This window comes from Loxodonta africana, chromosome 1, assembly GCF_030014295.1.
Source record: "Loxodonta africana isolate mLoxAfr1 chromosome 1, mLoxAfr1.hap2, whole genome shotgun sequence".
Classification (NCBI taxonomy): domain Eukaryota; kingdom Metazoa; phylum Chordata; class Mammalia; order Proboscidea; family Elephantidae; genus Loxodonta; species Loxodonta africana.
Genome location: NC_087342.1, coordinates 144,803,845 through 144,827,999, shown reverse-complemented (window position 1 = coordinate 144,827,999; position 24,155 = coordinate 144,803,845). Strand labels below are relative to the sequence as shown.

At 38.2% G+C, this 24,155-nt stretch overlaps 1 protein-coding gene across 5 annotated transcripts in view; it reads left to right on the top strand.

Annotated features, from left to right (window-relative positions):
• UBE3D (ubiquitin protein ligase E3D) overlaps nucleotides 1-24,155 on the top strand; it is a 160,228-nt gene that overhangs the window by 99,638 nt on the left and 36,435 nt on the right. For 3 of the 5 annotated variants that reach the window (XM_064288489.1, XM_064288479.1, XM_064288480.1), the window contains one exon: nucleotides 20,985-21,102. The exons of the other annotated variants lie outside the window; for them this stretch is intronic. In XM_064288489.1, the coding sequence (XP_064144559.1) occupies nucleotides 20,985-21,102 (118 nt within the window). The remainder of the gene's footprint in view (nucleotides 1-20,984; nucleotides 21,103-24,155) is intronic. 5 annotated transcript variants of the gene reach the window in all.

Sequence of the window (24,155 nt, the reverse complement as noted above, 5' to 3'; positions counted from 1 at the left end):
TAGTATTCCATCTTGTGACTATACCATATTTATCCATTCATCCAATGATAGACACCTTGGTTGCTTCCATCTTTTTGCTATTTTAAACAGTGATGCAGTGAACATGGGTGAGCATATATCTGTTCATGTAAAGGCTCTTATTTCTCTAGGATATATTCCAAGGAGTGGGATTGCTGGATCTTATGGTAGTTCTATTTCTGGCTTTTGAAGGAAGCGCCAAATCGATTTCCAAAGTGGTTGTACCATTTTACGTTCCCACCAGCAGTGTATAAGGGTTCCAAGCTCTCCACAGCCTTTCCAACATTTATTGTTTTGTGTCTTTTCGATTAATGTCAACTTTGTTGGAGTGAGATGAAATCTCATTGTGGTTTTGATTTGCATTTCTCTAATGGCTAATGATCATGAGCATTTCCTTATGTATCTGTTAGCTACCTGAATGTCTTCTTTAGTGAAGTGTCTATTCATATCTTTTGCCCATTTTTTAATTGGGTTGTCTTTTTGTAGTTGAGTTTTTGCAGTATCATGTAGATTTTAGAGAATCAGGCACTGATGGGAAATGTCATAGCTAAAAACTTTTTCCTAGTCTGTAGGTAATCTTTTTACTTTTGGTGAAGCCTTTGGATGAGCATAGGTGTTTGATTTTTAGGAGCTCCCAGTTATCTGGTTTTTCTTCTGCATCGTTGGTAATGTTTCGTATACTGTTTATGCCGTGTATTAGGGCTCCTAACGTTGCCCCTGTTTTTTCTTCCATGATCTTTATCATTTTAGATTTTATATTTAGGTCTTTGATCAATTTTGAGTTCATTTTTGTGCATGGTGTGAGGCATGGGTCTTGTTTCATTTTTTTGCAGATGGATATCCAGTTATGCCAGCACCATATTTTAAAAAGATTGTCTTTTCCCCATTTAACTGTTTTGGGGCCTTTGTCACATATCAACTGCTTGTATGTGGATGGATTTATGTCTGGATTCTCAATTCTGTTCCATTGGTCTATGTATCTGTTGTTGTACCAGTACCAGGGTGTTTTGACTACTGTGGCAGTATAATAGGTTCTAAAATTAAGTAGAGTAAAGCCTCCCACTTTGTTCTTCTTTTTCAGTAATGCTTTGCTTATCTGGGGCCTCTTTCCCTTCCACATGAAGTTGGTGATTTGTTTCTACATCTCATTCAAGAATGTCATTGGAATTTGGGTCGGAATTGCATGAAATCTATAGATCGCTTTTGGTAGAATAGACATTTTTATAATGTTAAGTCTTCCTATCCATGAGCAAGGTATGTTTTTCCACTTGTGTACGTCCCTTTTGGTTTCTTGCAGAAGTGTTTTGTAGTTTTCTTTGTATAAGTCTTTTACATCTCTGGTAAGATTTATTGCTAAGTATTTTATCTTCTTGGGGGCTACTGTAAATGGTATTGATTTGGTGATTTCCTCTTCGATGTTTTTTGTTGGTGTAGAGGAATCCAACTGATTTTTGTATGTTTATCTCGTATCCTGACACTCTGCTGAACTCTTCTATTACTTTCAGTAGTTTTCTGGAGGATTCCTTAGGGTTTTCTGTGTATAAGATCATGTCATCTGCAAATAGAGATAACTTTACTTCTTCCTTGCCAATCTGGATGCCCTTTATTTCTTTATCTAGCCTAATTGCTCTGGCTAGGACCTCCAGCACAATGCTGAGTAAGAGTGGTGATAAAGGGCATCCTTGTCTGGTTCCTGATCTCAAAGGGAATGCTTTCAGGCTTTCTCCATTTAGGATGATGTTGGCTATTGGCTTTGTATAAATGCCCTTTATTATGTTGAGGAATGGGTGTTGAACTTTGTCAAATGCCTTTTCTGCATCAATTGATAAACTCATGTGATTCTTTTCTTTTGTTTTATTTATATGATGGATTACATTAATTGTTTTTCTAATATTGAACCATCCCTGCATAGCTGGTATGAATCCCACTTGGTCACAGTGAATTATTTTTTTTGATATGTTGTTGAATTCTATTGGCTAGAATTTTCTTGAGGATTTTTGCATCTAAGTTCATGAGGGATAAAGTTCTGCAATTTTCTTTTTTAGTTGTGCCTTTACCTGGTTTTGATATCAGGAATATGGTGGCTTCATAGAATGAGTTTGAGACTGTTTTGTCCATTTCTATGCTCTAGTTTGGTACAACTCTGCAGTGAAGCCATCCAGGCCAGGGCTTTTTTTTTTGTTGGAAGTTTTTTGATTACCTTTTCAATCGCTTCTTTTGTTGTGGGCCTATTTAGTTGTTCTGCCTCTGTTTGTGTTGGTTTAGGTAGGTAATGTGTTTCTAGGAATTCATCCATTTCTTCTAGGTTTTCAAATTTGTTAGAGGACAATTTTTCATAGTAATCTGATGGTTCTTTTTATTTCAGTTGGGTGTGTTGTAATATCGCCCATCTCATTTCTTATTCGGGGTATTTGCTTCCTTTCCTGTTTTTCTTTTGTCAGTTTGGCCAATGGTTTATCAATTTTGTTGATCTTTTCAAAGAACCAGCTCTTGGTCTTGTTAATTCTTTTGATTGTTTTTCTGTTTTCTATTTCATTTAGTTCTGCTCTAATTTTTATGATTTGTTTTCTTCTGGTGCCTCAGGGTTTCTTTTGTTGCTCTCTTTCTATTTGTTCAAGTTGTAGGGATAATTCTTTGATTTTGGCCCTTTATTCTTTTTGTATGTATGCATTTATTGATATAAATTGGCTTCCGAGCGCTGCTTTCACTGTGTCCCAAAGGTTCTGATAGGAAATGTTTTCATTCTCATTGGATTCTATGAATTTTTTTATTCCATCGTTAATGTGTTCTGTAATCCAGTCTTTTTTGTCAAGGGTATTGTTCAGTTTCCAAGTGTTTGATTTCTTTTTCCTGTTATTGATTTCCACTTTTATGGCCTTATGGTCAGAGAAGATGCTTTGTAATATTTCAATGTTTTGGATTCTGCTGAGGCTTGCTTTATGACCTAATATGTGGTCTATTCTAGATAATGTTTCATGTGCACTAGAAAGGAAAGTATACTTGGTTGCTGTTGGGTGGAGTGTTCTGTATATGTCTATGAGGTCAAGTTGGTTTATTGTGGCATTTAGATCTTCTTTGTCTTTCTTTAGCTTCTTTCTGGATGTTCTGTCCTTCACCAAAAGTGGTGTGTTGAAGTCTCCTACTATTATTGTGGAGCTATCTCACTTTTCAATGCTGATAGTTTGTTTTATGTATCTTGCAGCCCTGTCATTGGGTGCATAAATATTTAATATGGTTGTATCTTCTTCTTATATTGTCTCTTTAATCGTTTTATAGTGTCCTTCCTTATCCTTTCTGATGGATTTAACTTTAAAGTCTATTTTGTCAAAAATTAATGTTGCCACTCCTGCTCTTTTTTTGATTGTTGTTTTCTTGGTGTATTTTTTTCCATCTTTTGAGTTTTAGTTTGTGTCTCTAAGTCTAAGGTGTGTCTCTTATAGGCAGCATATAGACGAATCATATTTTTCAATTCATTCTGCCATTCTTTGTCTCTTTATCGGTGCATTTAGTCCATTTACGTACATCATAATTATGGATAGGTATGAATTCAGTACTATCATTTTGATGTCTTTTTTGTGTTGTTGACATTTTCTTTTTCCCAGTTAATTTAGATTATCTTTATATATTGTCCTTTCCTTGTATTTTTGTTGTTGATTTTATTTCTTCTGAGTCTCTATTTTTTTCTTGTATTTTATTTTGATGTGTAGGATAGTTTGTCTCCTTTGTGGTTACCATACTGTTTACCACTGTTTTTCTAAATTTAAACCTAACTTTTATTTCTGATCGCCATATCTTCCTCTGCCTGTGGAAGATCTATAACTATGTTTCTTAGCCCCTTTCTATTGTTTTAATGTTGTCTTCTTTTACATAATAACATCGTTGTTACAGTGTTTTCAGCATTTTTTTGTTTGTTTGTTTGTTTTTAATCTTGCTTTGTTTTTTGTGATTTCCCTGTCTGGATTGACTTCAGATTGCTCATCCCAGTGTTCTAGTCTTGGGTCGGTACCTGATATTATTGATTTTCTAAGCAAAGAACTCCCTTTAGTATTTCTGGTAGTTTTGGTTTGGTTTTTACCAATTTCCTAAACTTTTGTTTATCTGGGAATGTCCTAATTTCACCTTCATATTTAAGAGACAGTCTTGCTGGATATATGATTCTTGGCTTGCAGTTTTTTTCCTTCAGTTTTTTAAATAAGTCATCCCATTGCCTTCTTGCCTGCATGATTTTTGCCCAGTAGTCTGAGCTTATTCTTATCGGCTCTTCTTTGTAGTTGACTTTTCATTTATCCCCAGCTGCTCTTAAAATTCTCTCTTTATCTTTGGTTTTGGCAAGTTCGATTATAATATGTCTTGGTGACTTTCTTTTAACATCTACCTTATATGGAGTTCGATGAGCATCTTGGATAGATATCTTCTCATCTTTCACGATATTAGGGAAGTTTTCTGCCAACATATATTCAACATTTCTCTCTGTATTTTCTGTAATCCCTCACTGTTCTGATACTCCAGCCACTCATAGGTTATTTCTGTTGATAGAGTCCCACATGATTCTTAAGGTTTCTTCATTTTTTTTAATTCTTTTATCTGATTTTTCTTCAAATATATTGGTGCTAAGTGCTTTATCTTAAAGTTCAGAAATTCTGCCTTCCACTTGCTCGGTTCTGCTCTTCTGACTTTCTATTGAGTTGTCTACTTCCGTAATTTTGTTGTTGATCTTCTGAATTTCTGACTGCTGTCTGTCTATGGATTTTTCCAGCTTATTAAATTTTTCATCATGTTCCTGAATAATCTTTTTAATTTCTTTAATTGCTTCATCTGTGTGTTCCTTGGCTTGTTCTGCGTATTTCCTCATTTCCTTCCTGATATCTTAAAGGGTTCTGTATATTAATCTTTCGTATTCTGCCTTTGGTAATTCCAGTAATGCACTTTCATTAGAATATCCCTTGATTCTTTGTTTGGAGAGCTTGTTGAGGCAATCATGGTCTGTTTCTTTATGTGACTTGATATTGACTATTGTCTCTGAGCCATCTATAAGTTATTATATTAGTTTATTTTATGTTTGCTTACTGTTTCATAGCTTCTTGCTTTGTTGGTTTTGGTATGCCCAAATGGGTTGCTTTAGTGAGCTAGATTGATTATTTTTGCCTTTGGAGCTCTGATGTCCTGTCCCCAGATGGCTAGAGCTGTTATCAGGTATATCAGAGTAGGAGTCCATTCACTTTTCTTGTATGAATTCAGCTCAGGTGTCCAGGTAGGTGATCATCAAGTGTGTGGTACAGGCTCTGTCCTACAGTCTTAGAGGGGCAGGGGTGATTGGTGTAGGTACCGATATCTGGTTGCAGCAGGGGGTCATACTCTGAACAAGGCAGGGGGCTGAGAATCGTCCCCCTTGTGTCTCTGAGGAAAGTGTGTCCTTGATCCCTAGATCATACAGGTGGGTAGGTTCTGCAGACGGACCATGGGTACCCAATGTTTTTGGTTGTAAGGACTAGGAGGTACCAGTTATCCTTGGACCCCTGTCGCAGGTGGCTGGGTGACCTGAGTGGTGCCACCAGTCCTTAGGCCCCTGATGTGGGTAGGTGAGGACCCTGTTTAATAGGCAAAGCAATGTCAAACATCAAATACCCAACTCTTTGCCGCACAGCTGAAACGGTTGGAGTCTTCTAACAAGGGCCTATTTTCCTGCAATAGGCCCACACAGGCCCATGCAGAGGGGAAAGGTACTCAAAGTCCATGGACTGTTTATGCCTGCACAGGAGCCGCTTCTGTCCTGAGCTCCTCCAGCTAATGGAGCTGGCTAATTATCTTTACCCCCAAATGCAAATTTTTTCCTTCTCCATGGCCGCGATGATGGTTCTAGGTGCTCAACAGGGCCTATCTCAGGCCCAGGGAATTGAGCTGCTGAAGCCAGCTCGGGCGGGGGGGGGGGGGGGCACGTGGTAAAATATATGAAAGTACTTAACTTTTGCCGAGAATGCCGCTCTTCTCTGGGTCTGAAGGTGTGAGTAGGCTGTGTGGCTGGCTGCTTCTCCGTGAGGAAACTGTGGCTGAATGCTAGTACCAGCCCACAGCTGCCATTCTGGGAATGGTGCCTGAGGCTCCCCCCCGTTCAGGTCTGGTAGCTCCTCTTCGCCTCTGAACCATATCTTCCTCCTTCTGCCCCTCAGTTCATCTCCTACGCTTGCCTTTGATGCTCAGAGCTCTTTGCTTGCCATAAATATACTCATTTCACTTGTTTTTTGGGGCCTTTGTTTAAAGAGTACTTGCCAGAAACGTCTGTCTATTCTGCCATCTTGGCTCCACCTCAGAATTTCTAGTATCATTTTTAATTCTCTCTGACTTAACTATGGTTTTCACATCTATTCAAAGAGAATAACAACTACTCATCTTGTCTGTAAAAGCACCTTGTAAATAATAAATACAGGATGTGGCTATTTTTATAATTAGTGTAATTGGTATCACATTTTTCTCCTACATTGTCTTTGGAGTCAGATCTGTTGAAGATAGGCGGATAGCATGCTGGGAAATGAAATACTATAGAATTTAATGTCCCCACATTTTTAGTTGTCTGCTACATGTGGCTAGTAGTTCAGGTACCAAATTGTAGGGTGGTTTTTAGAGGTAAGTGGATTGTGGCTTTGTTTTTCACTTTTAGAGTTGCATGAAATGAAAAGGAAATTGTGTTTAATGGTAGTTAAGAGTAGCCAGCTGAACCATTCACTGGATTTTTCGGTTTCTTAACTCAATTATTTTTTTCTTAATCCAGTGACAGTATCTAGGATATAACTTGCCATTTGGTATTTAGGTGCTTTTGTTTTTATCCATCTAAACTAAACTTGCTCTGAGTATAAAAGTTTATTAAACTTTGTATTTCAATGCCTTATCACTGTTGCTCCATTATACTGACAGCCTCGGGAGCCTCACTGTGAAGTTGATGCTTTTTTTATATATATTACTTATTTCATTTTTTTGTTGTTGTTGAGAATATACACAGCAGAACATAAACCAGTTCAACACTGTAAACCATTTTATGTATCCTTCCTTTCTTCCTTCAGAAAAATAAAAGCAAAAACAAACTCTGCTTTGTCAGGTGGCCAGAATCAAAGAAAGAGCACGCAGCCCAACACTGACCCTGGATACATAAAGTTAAAGGTTTTGCCCTCTCATATACTATTTCCTCACATTGCCACATTTTTGGCAGCAGCCCTGTTTTTTTCCTTTAACCAGCCATTTTTTTTTTAATTGAAAATTTTGTATTTCTTTCTGTCTCCATCCTCTGGTGCATTTCCTGATGTCTAACAGTGTTCCATGCATACTTCTGGATAACAGGAAACAATGGCAGCTATGTAAATAATCATTCTCCCAAACTGAAAACAATATGATACAACTTCCTAACCATGAAGATTCTACACAAAACTACACAATTTGCATTACCCAGAGACAGAATGCAAAGCTGCAAAATAACTGAATAAATAAAGAGAAAAAAATCAACAAATTCCAGAGCTCATTTCCTGACAGTTCCACCCACCTCTACCCTGCCACAAAGCTTTGTGATGAGCAAAGACAGACCAAGAACAACTGCAGGGAGGATATAAGAGAGAGGCTGTTGGAAGTGCCTAAGCGTGATTTGGAATAGCCACCAGAAAAAATAAATTCAGCCTAAATTTTAAAATGCTGGGAACATGTGCAAGCAGATCAGAGCATAGAATTCTGGGAAGAGATTTTAAAGCACATGTGATTTAAAGGGCCAGGCGTACTATATAGGGCCGGGTGCACATTTAAAGTGACAGGACTTAAGGGGGTAAGTATGATTTAAAAGGATAGGTACTAGTTAATGTGGCAGTCTTCCAAAATAGAGGAGAAAAAAGCAAAAAGAAAAGGACTTTTTAGAAATCGAACAGTAAAAGAAGAAAAAAGGAAAAATTTAGAGCCCTATAAGACAAGAGAGGGGGCCCTGGTAGCACAGTGTTTAAGAACTTGGCTGCTAACCAAAAGTTTGGTAGTTTGAACCCCTCAGCCACTCCTTAGAAACCCTGTGGCGCAGTTCTACTCTGTCCCATAGGGTGGCTATGAGTCGGAATTGACTTGACGGCAACGGGTTTGGTTTTTTGGGTTTTTTTTTTTTGCGACAAAGAGACTTATAAATAGAGGATTCACAACACCTCTCCTACCAAGCAAACAAACCAACAAACAAAAAATCCGTTCAAGTACCTGGTCTTTGCTAGACTAACAGAAAAGGACACATTAAAGTAGAAATTTTATAAAACACTCCAATATCATTTAATTGAGCAAAACTAAAGTCCATAGAGAGATTTTGGAGGAAACCAGGAAATGAAAAAATTACAAACATCAATAAAGAAAATCTTCCCCTACAAAACAACCAAAAGAGAATGTTCAGTTTACACTCTGAACAGAATTAAGTACACTTGAACAAGCATTTAAAGATACGAAAAACCACACTGAGTCAGAAGTGCAAAATGGATAGAAACAAGAATAAATAAAAGGAGTTGATTGAACTCGAGAAAGAAATAGAAGAAAAAGATAAAAGCATCAAGAAGTGAAGGATAAATTCAAAGTGCCCAAGTGAAAATATACTTTAATGAAAATTTAATAAGGGACTTGAAGAAGGACAGAAAAATAACCAGAGAATGAAAATGACAAAGAAGTAAACTAGGTCCAAGGGGAAGTACTGGAAATGAAAGGTGACGTTTGCTTGTTTTTATCAGACTCCCTAAACAAGAAAACAAAATGGTACAGAACTAATATTTAAAACTACAATTTAAGAAAACTTTCTAAAAATAGAAGAAGACCTGAATCTGCACATTGAGAGGATTCACTGGGTGGATTCACTGAGTACATGGAAAAATTAACCCAGAACAGCCAACTCTGACATATCTCCTAGTAAAACTATTAGATTTCAAAGATGAAGACAGTATCCTCAAAACCTCTAGGCCAAAAGATCAAATAATTTACAAAGGAAAAATATACCCACACCTCACTTATCAACATGGTTAGGTTCCAGAGTCCAGGTCATTATGAGAAAATGAGGATGATCACATCAGATCACAAAATGGAGGATGCCTACATCATTACATTACTGCCAAATTACATCGTTACATAACTGCCAAACCACTAAGAATCATGGCCCAGCCAAATTGACACATAACCCTAACCATCACAGCCAGTCCTATGCTCGCCACGCTCCTCAGTGTTTGTTACTGCCAGATGTATGTTGTTAATGCACAAAATAGTCTAATAGATTTTTTAGCTATTGCTGTAAAAACAAAATGTCGGATATAGTCAGTAATTGAGGAGTGGGTATAATTGACTAGCATCAGACTTAAAAACCTACAATGCAGGCCAACAATAAAAAAAAAAAAAATAGGGCAACATTAAAAAAGAAAGAACATAGGAACCAAATATTTTATATCCAGAACCTTAGGGAATTCTGCACTTATTATCCCTTCTTGAAGGATCAGCAAACTATGGTCTGCTACCTATTTTGTAATAAAAGTTTTATTGGAACTTAGCCACTGTTTACATATTGTATATGGCTGTTTCTGTGCTACAATCGCAAAGTTGAGTAATTGCAGCAGGGGCCGTGTGGCCAACAAAGTTTAAACTGTTTACTATCTGGTCCTTTATAGAAAAAGTGTGCCCACCCCCACGTTAGAGAATTTCTAAGTGATGGCAACAGGACTAATAATGGCCTTTAAAAATATATAAATGTACATATGATACTAAAATAAAGATGGAGATGAGAGTAGAAGAGGTTTTATGTATTATGGCAAAGTAGAAATGATGCAACTTAAAAATAGAGAAGGAATATAGAAAGGTGAATATTGAAAAAAAATCACTTGTTGAACAGGCAATAGGTATTTGGTAAAAGATATCCCCCTCAAAAAAAATGAAAAAAAAAAAAAAAAAAGGCCCAAAATAAGCAAACTGATAAACCAGACATTAAATTATTAAATAAGAAAACAAGGGACTAAGGACATTTAAAAAGTATAAGTATAAAGGTAACCAGTTGAACAAAAATAAGAAACCTTTCTAAATATCAGTATACCCCTCTCATAGGGAAAGAAACACAGGAAATATTTTATAAAATTTATGTTTATAAAATATTATGATAGATTTCTGGCTAAACATATCAATCATGACAATAAATGTGAATGGGCTTAACTTACCTAAAAAAGAAAAAGATTTATAATTGGTTCACAATATAAAACTCAAGTTAATGTTCTATACCAGCAACAGCTAAAACAAAATGATTCAGATATATTAAAAACATAAACAGACGGGCAAAAGCATATTCACAAATGGAAACAAAAAGAGATAGTGTTAGCAGTTCTAATATCAGACAAAGTAGAATTCAAGCCCAAGAGCATTAAATATGACAAAGAAGGACACTTTTTAATGCTAAAAGCCATGGTTTACTAACCCAAAAAAAAGAGAGAGAGAAAGGCCCTTGTACTTGGAAATTTATAAATCCTTCTATTAAATAACTCCTGTGTGAAAGGAGACATGTAAATTGAAATTACAGAGTTTTCAAAAAATAATGACAATGTGGTCTTTTGTGACTGGCCTCTTTTACTTAGCATAATACTTTCAAGCTTCATTCATATTGTAGCATTTATCAATACTTTTTATTGCTGCATAATGTTCCATTGTATGTATATACCATATTTTACTTAGGCATTCATCAGTTGATAGACATTTGTGTTGTTTCTACTTCTTGGCTATTCTGAATAATGCTGCTGTGAACAACTGGGTAGTCATTTGGAAAAAGATAAAATTAGATCCATGTCTCATACCATATATGAAAATAAACCATATATGCATTAGGAATGTAAGTGTAATAAATAAAACCATGTAAGTTAGAAGAAAACATGGGCGAATTTCTCTTTAATTACAGTATAGAGAAAGGCTTTCTAAGTATGACTTAAAATCCAGAGGCAATTTAAAAAAATGATAAATTTGACTGTATATAATTGATTTTATACTTACATGACAAAAATTTGTCAATAAAACCAAGACAACTAACAATCTGGGAAAAAATATTCACGACATATACCACTAACAAATAGCTAATATCCCTAATCTGTAAAGAACTCTTTAAAACTTACAAGGACCAGAAACCCAACAGAAAGTGGGGTATGAAAGAAAGTACATGGACAGACAATACACACACAAAAAAGTAAGATATTGAAATGACCCTCAAACATGTGAAAAAGTGTTCAAACTCATTCATGATTAGAAAAATGCGAACTGAAACAACACCAAGATAACGTTTCTCACCTATCAGACTGGCAAAAGTAAAAAATATGACAACAGGCACTCCATACATTGCTGGTGGGAATACAAATTGGTACATTCTTTTTTGGAGGGAAATTTAATAATACCTAACAAAATTATGTATGCAAGTACCTTTCAACTTAGTAATCTCACTTCTATGAACCTACCCTGAAGATATACGTCCAACAGTACAAAAATACATATGCGTAAGGTTATTCAATACAGCATTGTTTGTAATTACAAAATATTTGAAACAAGCTATATACTCATACATAAAAGAGTAACTGAATACACTATGGTACATCTACACAATGGAGTACCATAGTGTAAAAAGCAATGAGGAATATCTCTGTGGACTGATGTGGAGTGATTTTTGCAAAATACTATTTAATAATAATAGTAAAAAGAAAACTATAAAAGAGTTCCTATAGTATGCTACTCTTCATGTACAAAAAGATAAAAGAACATATACACGTATCTGTTCATTTTCACAAAGGAAATAGAAGAAGAATCAATCAGAAACTAAAGAGACTGGTTACATACAGGGGCTAGATGGGAAAGGAGTGGAAATAAAGGAATGGAAACAGGTTAATAGGGATAAGGAGGGAACAATGTTTTTCTAAGTAGACCTTTTTCTATTGCTTTGAATACAAGGGACATACAAGTTTAGAACTAGAGTAATGTTTTATATAATCCCAAAAACCCAAAAACCAAACCCATTGCTGTCAAGTCAATTCCAACTCATAGCAACGCTATAGGACGGAGTAGAACTGCCCCACAGAGTTTCCAAGGAGCACCTCGTGGATTTGAACTGCCGACCTTTTGGTTAGCAGCCATAGCTCTTAACCACTACGCCACCAGGGTTTCCATATAATCCAAGATATAATCCCAGAGACTAAATAATATCAAACCACGGCTTTATATTTTATATTCTCATTAATTTCATATTTTATATTCCACTTAAGATTACCTCCACAATTTTAAGTGGAATGTAAAATTAAGTGGAGCAGCAAATGAATAATATACCACACTGAAAAGAGTAGAGAAGAAAAGAACTAACCTGAGGAGCCTTGGTAAATAGTATCTTGACTGGATACTATAAGGCTAAAGACAAAAAGTACTGTTTGTAAACATGCTATAATCTTGTTAGTAAATATGCTACTTACAAGGGTATGTATTACTAATTTTGAAACTACTTGATGTATATACTATAACTGAACAAATAAACAATATATGGTAGATAATGACAGGCAAGTTTCTCACTGTTGGAGAAAAATAGTACAAATAAAGAAAGGCGGAAGACTAAAACAAATCCAGTGATGTTGGACTGGAATCAGATATATTGGTAAAACTCATATTTAGTAGTTAAATAGGTAGATAGGTAAAGAAATATGGATGTGTGTGTTTGCATGGGTTGGTATAAAACATATTTCCTTGGTCCGTGTGCCAATAGGACCTAGAAGCAAAGATGCTCCAGTAGTAATGGATATACCTAGTACCCACATCTTGCTTTCTAAACACTATTCTCCAATTAAAAACAAAAACAAGCAAACAAACAAAAATAACACAAGGATTCTTGAATTCCAGTCTTAGGGAAATAGAAGATGAACCTAGAACATCTTGTGGTACCAGAAAGTAAGGAAGTCCTCAAAAATGAACAAACAAGGATGGAGCTTTGCAAAAAGTAAACAGCACAGGAGCTGACCTGCAGAAGTTACTAATGGCCAAAGTTGGAGCATTTTAATGATAAAATATATGATGATTATACTGAATTTTAACCTATAGAATAAATATCTATGCTTCCATATTGATATACATGAATAATCATATAAATATGTAAATAACGGAGAAAGCACAGCTCTTTCTTATAGAAGAATTTTAATTATTATATGTAGAAAGAAGGAGGAAACCAGAAAATCACCTTTAGGTAAACACCTCAGCAGTGACTACGTAGACAATATCCGCCAATGAATGCTAAAATTAGCGGGCAAAAGCTTGGAGACAAACATATTGTTTGCATAGTCTCAAAGTATCTCCACAGGATATTTATTAATTACAAAGGGAAAAATAGTAAATTTACAGTGCAGAAACCCAGATTACACCACATTAACCAAGTAGTCAAGGTTAACATCTCCAATAAGACATTTCAGCATCAAAAACTTTTTGATATAATGCACTGAGAAGGATACAACATCACTTTTATGATCTTGCCAAAAATGTATTAACTCCTTCATGAAAAAATATCAGATAAACCCAAATTGTAGGACATTGTAAAAAATAACTAATACTCTTCAAAAGTGTCATGGCCATGAAAGACAAGAAAAGATTGAAGAATTACCTACAGATTAGAGAGACCAAGGGAGAATAACAACTAAATACAAGCGTGACCTGTATAGGATTCTGGAACAGAAAAAAGACATTGGCGGAAAAACTAATATAATTTGAATAAGGTCTGTAATTATGTTAATAATGTCACATCAATGTTAATTTCCTGATTTTAATAACTGCCCTATGATTATATTAGGAGAAAACTGGGTGAGGGTAGGGGCATATGAAAACCCTCTGTCCTATTTTTGTAGGTTTTCTCTAAGTCTAAAATTATTTCAAAATAAAATTTTTAAAAAATTGAGTAGAAAACCGAAAAATAAAAGTGAAACAAAGTAAAAATGTTCCACACGAGGTGGGGCGCAGACCAAGGCTTATCCTCAGAGCTGTCAGGAAGGCAACATGCTGGTACTTAATATGGAAGAGGAGGGGTTGAGGGCAACTACACTGTTTGAGAGTTAGTGCCAGGAAGCAGTAGAGAGAAACCAAGAAATCATTACACGGATTACAGTTTACTTTATTACTGTAATGGGTAAGATCACATATGGGACTTATGGGTGAGATAGAAAGGTTTAATAAATAATTGTTTTTGAGTTTGACCACCGTTTATATAAAGGCTTTGAAGCTTGTTGATGCTGTGAATCTACATTCTGAGGGATGGAAGGGCGGATGAACATATGGTGGAAGTAAACGTTGGTATCTTCATCTTAAAGTCAGGCACACCTTGATTAACATTAAGGTTCAAAGTATAGGTGGTGTTAAGGAGGTGGGAATTTAAGAAAATTGGGACTCTTCCAGCTTTCAGTTACCCAAAGACCATCTCTAATTCTTTGACTATCAAAAAAAGCTTAGCAAAAATGACAATTTCTCAAAAAGCTGTTAAGTGACCCTTTCCCCCCAAAAGTCTCAGCTCCATGGTGAGCAAAAGAATTCTGTTAAGTCAAAGGTTTATCTACAAATAACCACCCTTGCCCCAGACATCACCGTTAATCAAGTCACACTCTTACTTGAGTCACACCTTTTATCTTACAAGAGATAAAAGGAGAGAAAAGCAAGCAGAGGTTAGGAGGACCCACTACCACCAAGAAAGAAGAGCTAGGAGTGGAGCAGGTCGTTTGGACCTTGGATCCCTGCACTGAGAGCCTCCTACACTCAGGAGACAGAGAGCTGTAACACCAGAGGCAGCCAGAAGCAATGGCAGAGAAATGGTGGCAGCAGAACCAGGAGACTGGCAAGAGATGGCGCAGTGGGCTCCTTGGCCCACAGAACAAGGTTGTACACCTTCGAGCAGGTTCGCTGGCAGAGTGGTGTGCCTCGGACACTTGTCAGCAGAGCTAAATCACTTTAGTGTAGAGGCTGGGCCAGCCCAAGAGGCTAAGGGCCAGGGAGAGGCCTGCTTGTGGCCAAGAATCTATCTTGACCAAATAACTGTATCCTGAGTCATTCCTAATACTGAATTGTAACCTGTTACTTCCCTAATAAACCCCATAATCATGAGTATTGTCTGTGAATTCTGTGTGGCCATTGCAACAAATTATCTAACCCGGCAGAGAAGTAGAGAGTGCCATGGGAGGGACGACTGGTGTCAGAATTAGTAAAAAAAGTTGGAGCGAGGAAGTGTGTCTGACCTCTACCTCATAGGAATAGCCTTCGGCTATTGATGCTGATGGCAAGTCCCTTTCCCTTCATAAAGTTAGCGGAGGTCAGACACCCCACCATGCTGTTTTTATAGCTACTGTATTGTCCTTTTGGAATTATGTTTGAAATAACGCATAATAATTGAGGTTTGTAGTCACTTATATATAAAAAAATATATATAAAGCTGGGGCTAAATTAGTTATGCAAGCTTTTGTTCTAGTAGTGTTTCTATAAGAAAGTCAGATTCATACTATATCACCTAATTTACAGCTTTTTTCCTTCCCCAAGAAAATAATTTACCATATGTTCAAGGACTACTGCTATTTGGATTCCCATGGATATCTTTATCCAGCATTTTGTCAGAGGGGAAATTGCCTTATGCATAATCTGAAATAATTGAAATAATTGGAAGTGTAATGAGAACCAACATTTAGAGGCTCCCTTGTCTTCTTTCTAGTCTGCAAAACAAAATTATCACTGAATGCATTCATGTTTTAAAATTTAAGTAGACTTGGTAAGTGAATCTTGTTTTCTCAGTGTGCAGTGGGGCTAATATAAGGTGGTTGGTGTCCCTAAAACAGGTGTTAAAGATCTTTTTAAGCTTCCCAATGCATTTGCAAATTTACCATAATGAAGTAGCAATTTGCAATATAGAGCTGATTACAGAAATCAGGAGATGGTTGAGCTGTATCTTTTAAAATTCATCATATTATTGCCTATTCCTCTGCTTTTTTATGATACATATAATGAATAACGTTCTCGGATGTCCCTGAGAGATCTGGTGGCCTGTTTTGTTTTCAGCAATTGATAGAACTTGGCTTAAAAAAAGAAAGTCATTCATGTGGCTCCCAGGATTCACTTCAGCATCTGACCAAGTTTTGCATTCTTATTCACTATTAACATTGATTCCACTCGCTTTTACGTTCAAGTTTAGTAGTCACAGCAAGGTGAATTCAAGTCTGAGAAGAGGTCTGGGTAAAGTGAGCTGGGGTTTCCTTCTTTAGGAAGTATCCTTTAAAGAGTCATCCTTAGAACTTTGTTTTATATCCCCTATTTAGAGTGGCTGTGGGAGCGGAGGTTTATGTCAGTTAAAAGATTTCAGGCTCTGGAGTCAGAAATATGCAGCTTTGAATACCAGTTTTATGGTGTATTTACCAGGTGTGTGACCCTGGGAAGGTTTCCCTATCTCTAAATGAGAATTATAGTAATTTCTACTAATAGGAACAAAGTAAAGGACCAACACATGAAATATTATCTATTTAATATTTTTGTAATTTTGTGGGGCATCTATCATTATTCCTCATATTTTAGAGGGTGTATCTATTGCCGTTGTTGGTCTTGTCTGGGATTTTTAGAAATAAACAACAAAATCCACTCTGGCTAGTTTGAGCAGAAGTAGAATTCATTAAAGGATATTAGGTAGTTAAGCGTGCAGCCTGGAACAGAGCCTGACATTCCCCTGGGTTATTTTAGTGAAAATATCATGACCTGGCTTACACACGTGGCTCTCTACCCTGCTGCCCCAGAGAGACTAATGCTTCTCCACCGTGCTCACCTCCCTATTACCCCCTAAAATTATTTTTACAGCTGCTAACCAAAAGGTCAGCATTTCAAATCCACCAGCTTCTCCTTGGAGACCCTGTGGGGCAGATCTACTCTGCCCTATAAGGTCTCTGTGAATTGGAATAGGCACATAACAACAGCGGCTGTTCCTAAGTGACCATCTGATTGTTGGATCTTGGTCACATGATGCTCCCCTGGCTTCTGAGGAGGCTGGGAAAGCAAGTTTTCTGGCTTCTGCCTTAGAGAAATGGGGTCAATAAAGAAAGAAATTCCTCAAACATTTCAAGGTTATTCCAAAGGTGCTGGGCAGGCAGAAAACGTGACAGCATATTCCAGGGATTTTTGTTACAGGAGATTTCATGATGAAAAAATATGCCCATATTAAAAGGAAGGTGACTTTGGTTTATTATTCCATCTTCAAATCATATACTTTATTTTTAAAGTAGACTTTGTTTAGAGACATATCTGTGCCACTTGCCCTTGTCATTCAAACTTTTACTAATATACGAACAAACAAAAGCATCTTAACTTTGGTGGACCGTAAACAGAAAACTTAAGTAAATTAAACCTGAGGGAAGAAAAACTCATTTTCCTTACCCACTCCACGGCAACAGGTAACGGTAACGGTAAACCTGTGTTGGCCTTTATCATAAGTGTCATCGTAGCTGACGTGTTTCTTTACATAGGAATATTAAAATCATTTTTCACCTCCATAATGTCGAAACCTGCCAGTTTTTTCCTTTCTGATATTTTTTTCCTTTCTGATATTTTTTTCCTTTAGACATCATTCTGATATTTCTGATTTATTCTCTTTAGTCATCATTCACTTATCATTCCTGCTAACCAGAAAGTTATGTTGCTAAATTAGATCTCTGTGAAGAAAATTAGCATGCTAACACTGTGGAGTACTGTCATTCAACTAGAAAAAACAGGAGTCCTTTTTAAAAATATATAAATATTTCTAATTTCAAAAGGAATACATAATTATTATTGGAAATTTAAAATCTAAAAAGGAAAATAAAAAATTCCCCGAATCAATAGTTAGCGCAGCTTGACCAAGGCAAGGCCATAGAAGCTTCATAGACACATCCAAACTCCCTGAGGGACCAAATTACTGGGCTGAGGGCTGGTGACCATAGTCTCAGGGGATATCTAGCTCATTGGCATAACATAGCTTATGTTCTGCATCCTACTTTGGTGAATAGCGTCTGAGGTCTTAAAAGCTTGTGAACAGCCATCTAAGATACTCCACTGGTCCCACCCCATCTGGAGCAAGGGACAATGAAGAAAATCAAAGACACAAGGGAAGATTAGTCCAAAGGACTAATGGGCCACAAGTACCCAGCCTTTACCAGACTGAGTCTAGCACAACTAGATGGTGCCTGGCTACCACCACCGCCTGCTCTGACAGGGATCACAATAGAGGATCCTGCACAGAGATGGCAAAAAATGTAGAAAAAAATTCTGACAAAAAAAGGCCAGACTTACTGGTCTGACAGAGGCTGGAGAAACCCCGAGAGTATGGCCCCCGGACACCCTTTAACTCACTACTGGAATCACTCCTGAGGCTCACCCTCCACCCAAAGGTTAGACAGGCCCATAAAACAAACAGTAATACACATGACTCAACCATATATGTGAGACTAAATGGGCACACCAGCCCAGGTACAAGGACAAGAAGGCAGGAGGAGATGGGAAAGCTGGACGAATAGAAATGGGGAACCCAAGGTCGGGAAGGGGAGAGTGTTGACACGTCACAGGATTGGCAACCAATGTCACAAAACAATAAGTGTATTAATTGTTTAATCAGAAATTAATTTGTTCTGTAAACTTTCATCTAAAGTGCAATAAAAAAAAAAAATCCCCCAAATCACATCCTTCCAAGTTAGCATTTTGGCATGTTCCTTCCAGTGATTTCTCTGAGCATGCAAAGTATGTGAGGGGGCAGTAGGGTATAGTAAGAAAGAAAGAAGGTAGTTGTTTTTACTAAACTGGAATCATGCTGTATATAGTGTTGAATCCTGCTTTCTTCATTTATGTCAGAATCAGTTTCCATGTCATTTAAAAATAATAATAATAGTACTTACTGAGTTGTTTGCTACCTGGCAGTCACTGTTCAGAAGCAAGATAACTTTGCAGTATTCCTTTTTTATACTGTCTTTGTGAGTTTTTAGAATCATGGTTTTGATAGCCCATAAAATGATTTGGTGAGAGTCTTCTGTTCTGTGAAAGACTGAAGATTGTAACTCCTTGTTTGGTAAAATTCATTTGTGAAACTGTTCGGGCCTAGTGTTTTCTAAGTTGGAAGAGGTTTTAACTGCTGATTCAAACTCTTTAAAGGTTTAGGATTGTCTTAATTAAAAATTCTGTCGTAGTTATCTAGTGCTGCTATAACAGAAATACTACAAGTGGACGGCTTTAACAAAGAGAAATTTATTTTCTCACAGTAAAGTAGGCTAAAAGTCCAAATTCAGGGTGTCAGCTCCAGGGGAAGACTTTCTCTCTCTGTTGGCCTTCTCATCAATCTTCCTTCAGACTAGGAGCTTCTCTGTGCAGGGACCCCAGGTCCAAAGGACACGCTCTGCTCCCGGCACTGCTTTCTTGGTGGCATGAGGTCTCCTCTCTCTCTGTTCGCTTCTCTTACATCTCAAGAGATTGCGTCAAGATACAATCCAACCTTGCAGGTTGAGGTCTGTCTCACTAACACAGCTGCCACCCATCCTCCTTCATTAATATCATAGAGGCAGGATTCACAACATATATGGGAAAATCACATAATACTAGGAATCATGGCCCAGCCCAGTTGATACACACATTTTGGGGGGGGCATAATTCATAACATTCCACCTTTTGGCCCCTCAAAAATCATATCCTTACAACATGCAAAACATATTCACCCCGTATATCATAGCAAGTCTTAACTCCAAGTCCAAGATCCAAAAATTCCTCTTAATCTGTGAAATCTAGAATACAAATTATCTGCTTCCAAAGGTACAATGGCAGAACAGGCACAAGCTAGACATTTCCATTACGAATGGAAGAAACTAGAGGAAAAGAAAGGATAATAGGCACCAAGCAAGTCAGCAGAACACATTACATTAGCCCTCAAAGCTTTGAAAATAATTCTCTGTTCTCTGAGAAAAAAAAAAAAAAAAATTTACACAATAGCCCTGCCCTCCAGACTCTAGGTATTGGCCACACTCTTGGGATTCTGAGTGGAGGTCCCTCAGCCCTGGGCTTCAACTCCACTTTTCAGGCCCACTGGGACAGCAACCCTGCTCCCTTGACTTTAGACCCACCATTCTCCTAGTCCATCTGAGTGGCAACTCCACCTTTAGAAACACCAGAGGCCATGGCTCCACCCTTTGAAACCCCTGAGGTCATGGGCATACCTTTTGAGACTGAGACAGCCCCAGCTTCCTGTGTTTTGTCTTTTCAACTTCTGCTTCATGGTTTCTTGGCCTCTCTGCTCTTTGGGCCTCACGCCTGCATCTGCCCTGCTGGGTCAAGTGTTCCAAAGCTCTGTAGCTCCACTGATAAGTGCCTGGAGGCACCCTACTCCACCAGGAAGCCTCCTGTGCACAGGCACTCAGCTCTCTTGCTCCGTGGGTCAGCGCCAGTGCTGTCTGGTGCTGGTCTCCTGGCTCTGCTGCTGCTGGTTCTCTGTCACTGCCGCTTCTCTGCCACTGCAGGTTCTCTGCTGCTGCTGGCCCTCTGTTGCTGCTGCTCCTCTATCCATTCACGGTTTTAAAACCGCTTCCACATTTTAGGTATCTGTTAGAGCAGCACCCTACTCTCTAGGTACCAAATGTCTTAGGCTGGGTTCTCTAGAGAAGCAAAACCAGTAAAGCATATAAATATATAGAGAGAGATTTCTATCAAGGAAACAGCTCATGTGATTGTAGGGGTTGGAACATCCCCAGTTCTTAGATCAGGATAGCGGCCTTTCCCAATTCAGGGAGCTGCAAGAGCTGGTGAACCCAAGATGAACAGATTGGAGAGCAGGGCTCCTGCTCACAGGCTGTGAAGTTCAAGGAATCCCCAAGGTCAGCTCGCGAGACCGCAAGGTTTCTCCTGATTCACGTAGCTGCAGGGGCTGGCAAACCCAAGACAAGCAGCTTGTGGAGCAAGACTCTTTCTCGCAGGCCATCAAGATCGATGAATCCCAATATGGACAGGTAAGCTGCTCGTTCAAGTCCCAAGAACCAGAGGTCAGACAAGAGACAGTTGCTGGATCCAGAACAAGCCAACAACCTTTGGAAGGTGAGCAGGAAGGAAGTAGGTGGCCAAAGGTAGAGAGATGAAGGCCGAGGGGACAGTGAGCCGCCACAGGCCCCACCCCTGCCGGTACCACTCAGCCGATTCCATCATGGGCGAGATCACATATCAAATTTCAGTAGGGAAGTGGTCACATCATACAACTGCCAAAACACTGGGAATCATGGCCAAGCCAAGTTGACACACAGCCTTAGCCATCGCAAGGATGATTTAGGTTTTCTATTTATTTTTGAATCAGTCTTGGTAATTTATATTTTTGCAGGTAGATTTGTATATTCTACCTGCATTTTCGGAATTTTGGTAAAAGTTGTTCAGAATATACCTTTTATGTTTGCTACTCTTTCTTCAGCTGTGTCCAATCTCTTATTTGCCTTACCCATTAAGCTTCTGATGTCAAGTTTTACTTTTTTTTTCATTTCTGGAAATATTATTTGGTTCTTTTTCAAATCTGCCTTTAAGTTTTGAAAGTCTTTTCTTCCTTAGGCATGCTTTTTATACTTCCTTTTGGAAACCCGGATGGCGTTAAGTGCTATGGCTGCTAACCAAAAGGTCAGCAGTTCAAATCCACCAGGCGCTCCTTGGAAACTCTATGGGGCAGTTCTACTCTAACCTATAGGGTCGCTATGAGTTGGAATTGAGTCGATGTCAACAGGTTTGGTTTGGATTTGGTTTTATTTCTTTAAACATACTTACTATATTCTTCCATAAATAAAATATCCACAGTTTTGCAGGTTTGTTTCTGTAAGTTGTTTCTGTTGAGTTGCTCATGTATTGGGTAATTTGTGATCATGAGCTCAAGTTCTCCTTGGAATGTTATCTGTGAGAATTCTTCGAGGCCTGGTTGAAAGTACGTTCCTAAAGAGAGGATTTTTCATGGGGCGCTATAAACCAAAACCAAACCAGTTGCCGTTGAGTCGATTCTGACCCATAGTGACCATAAAGCACAGAGTAGAACTTCCCCATAGGGTTTCTAAGGAGCAGCTGGTGGATTTGAACTGAAGACCTTTTGGTTAGCAGCTCGTATCACTTAACTACTGTGCTACCAGCATTCCATGGGGCCCCACAGTTAGTATGAATTCTAACCCCAGACATGCCTAAGGATGGGCCTGTGATTAGGAATTCTCGAGGGTTCCCTTTCCCTACCTGCTATGCCCTACCCTGAGTTTGGAGGGAGACTCTCTTTAGAAGGCAGATTTTTTTCCCCAGTTCACTGATGGGGGGGGAGATGGAAGTATCAGGGGAACAGAGGTGCAGGCATCTCAGATGTAGGAGGTCTCCGATGCGACCTCCTATGTTGCAGAGCTCCAGGGTTGTCCTGACTCTGAGCATTCAGCAGGTTAGACCTAAGCCTAGTCTAGACCTTCAAGTGTGGACGGATGCCTCCAGGGCAAATTCTTTCTTCATCCCTGGCTTACTTTATCAAGAAGCTTCAGAATTCTTTTCTATCTCAGAGGATTCAGTTATTTTCCAGACAGCTCATCTATGTGTTTAAAAGGTTATATATATATTTATTCAGCACTTTCAGTGTTCTATAGTAAGAGGGTTTCTCCTTACATCGCATCTACCACATTGAAAGAAATGGGTCTTAGATCTTTTTTTTTTCCCTGAAAGAAAAATGTGGGTTTTAAGTCTTACGTGATAATATCTTCAGAAGTTATGCTCATAGGTCAACTTCAGTTTTCTGGGTGACAGCCTAGATGAGCAGGGAAATAAGTGAAAAAAAGAGCAGTAGCTACCATTGTACCAAAGTCACTGCTGAGTTGATTCTCATCACAGCAGCCCCATAGGGTTTCGAAGGCTGTAAATCTCTACGGAAGCAGACACTCACATCTTTATCTCACAGAGCCATTAGCGGTTTCAAACCGCTGAACTTCCGGTTAGTAGTTGATTGCTTTAACCACTGCACCACCAGGGCTTCTGCCATTTTAGAGGCTCTTAATAAATACTGTGATACCCACATTGGTAGTTCAGTGATAAAATTTTGGCCTTCTGTGCAGGAGACCTGGCTTTGATTCCCAGCCAGTGCATCTCATGTACAGCCACCACCCATCTGTCAGTTGCTCTGATGCTGAACAGGTTTCAGCAGAGCTTCCAGGATAAGATGGGCTAGGAAGAAAGGCCTGGCTATCTACTTGCAAAAATCAACCACTGAAAACACCGTGGATCACAACTGCCTGATCCGCAGTTAATCACGGGGATGGGAGTGGCACAGGACTAGGCAGCGTTTCATTCCATCATACATGGGGTCACCATTAATTGGAGACTGACTCGAAGGTAGCTAACAGCAACAAATAAGTGAGGTAAAGGGCTTTGTGCCAAGTGCTTTACAGGGATGATCTCATTCAATCCACCATCATAATTCTGTGAGCTAGATAATATCGTAAAGATAAGAATACTGAGGCTCGGAGAGGTTCAGGTGACTTGTTCAAGAACATACAACATTCATAATGACCTTGGATCATCATGAAGAAAAGGTTAAAGTATGCTTGATGCAATCAGTTTATGATAGGTATATTGCTTTTAAAAGGCAGCAAAATGTGTAATACATCTTAAATTTCCATTAAAAATTGTGTTGTTGCCAGATCAAAGTGATATTACCAGATTAAAAAGATAAGCATGAGTGGGCAAAGGATATGAACACACATTTCACTAAGGAAGATATTCAGGCAGCCAACAGATACATGAGAAAATGCTCTCGATCATTAGCCATTAGAGAAATGCAAATTAAAACTACGATGAGATTCCATCTCACACCAACTAGACTGGCATTAATTCAAAAAACACAAAATAATAAATGTTGGAGAGGCTGCAGAGAGATTGGAACTCTCATACACTGCTGGTGGGATTGTAAAATGGTACAACCACTTTGGAAATCCATCTGGCGTTATCTTAAACAGTTAGAAATAGAACTACCATACAACCCGGAAATCCCACTCCTCGGAATATACCCTAAAGATACAAGAGCCTTCACACAAACAGATATATGCACACCCATGTTTATTGCAGCTCTGTTTACAATAGCAAAAAGCTGGAAGCAA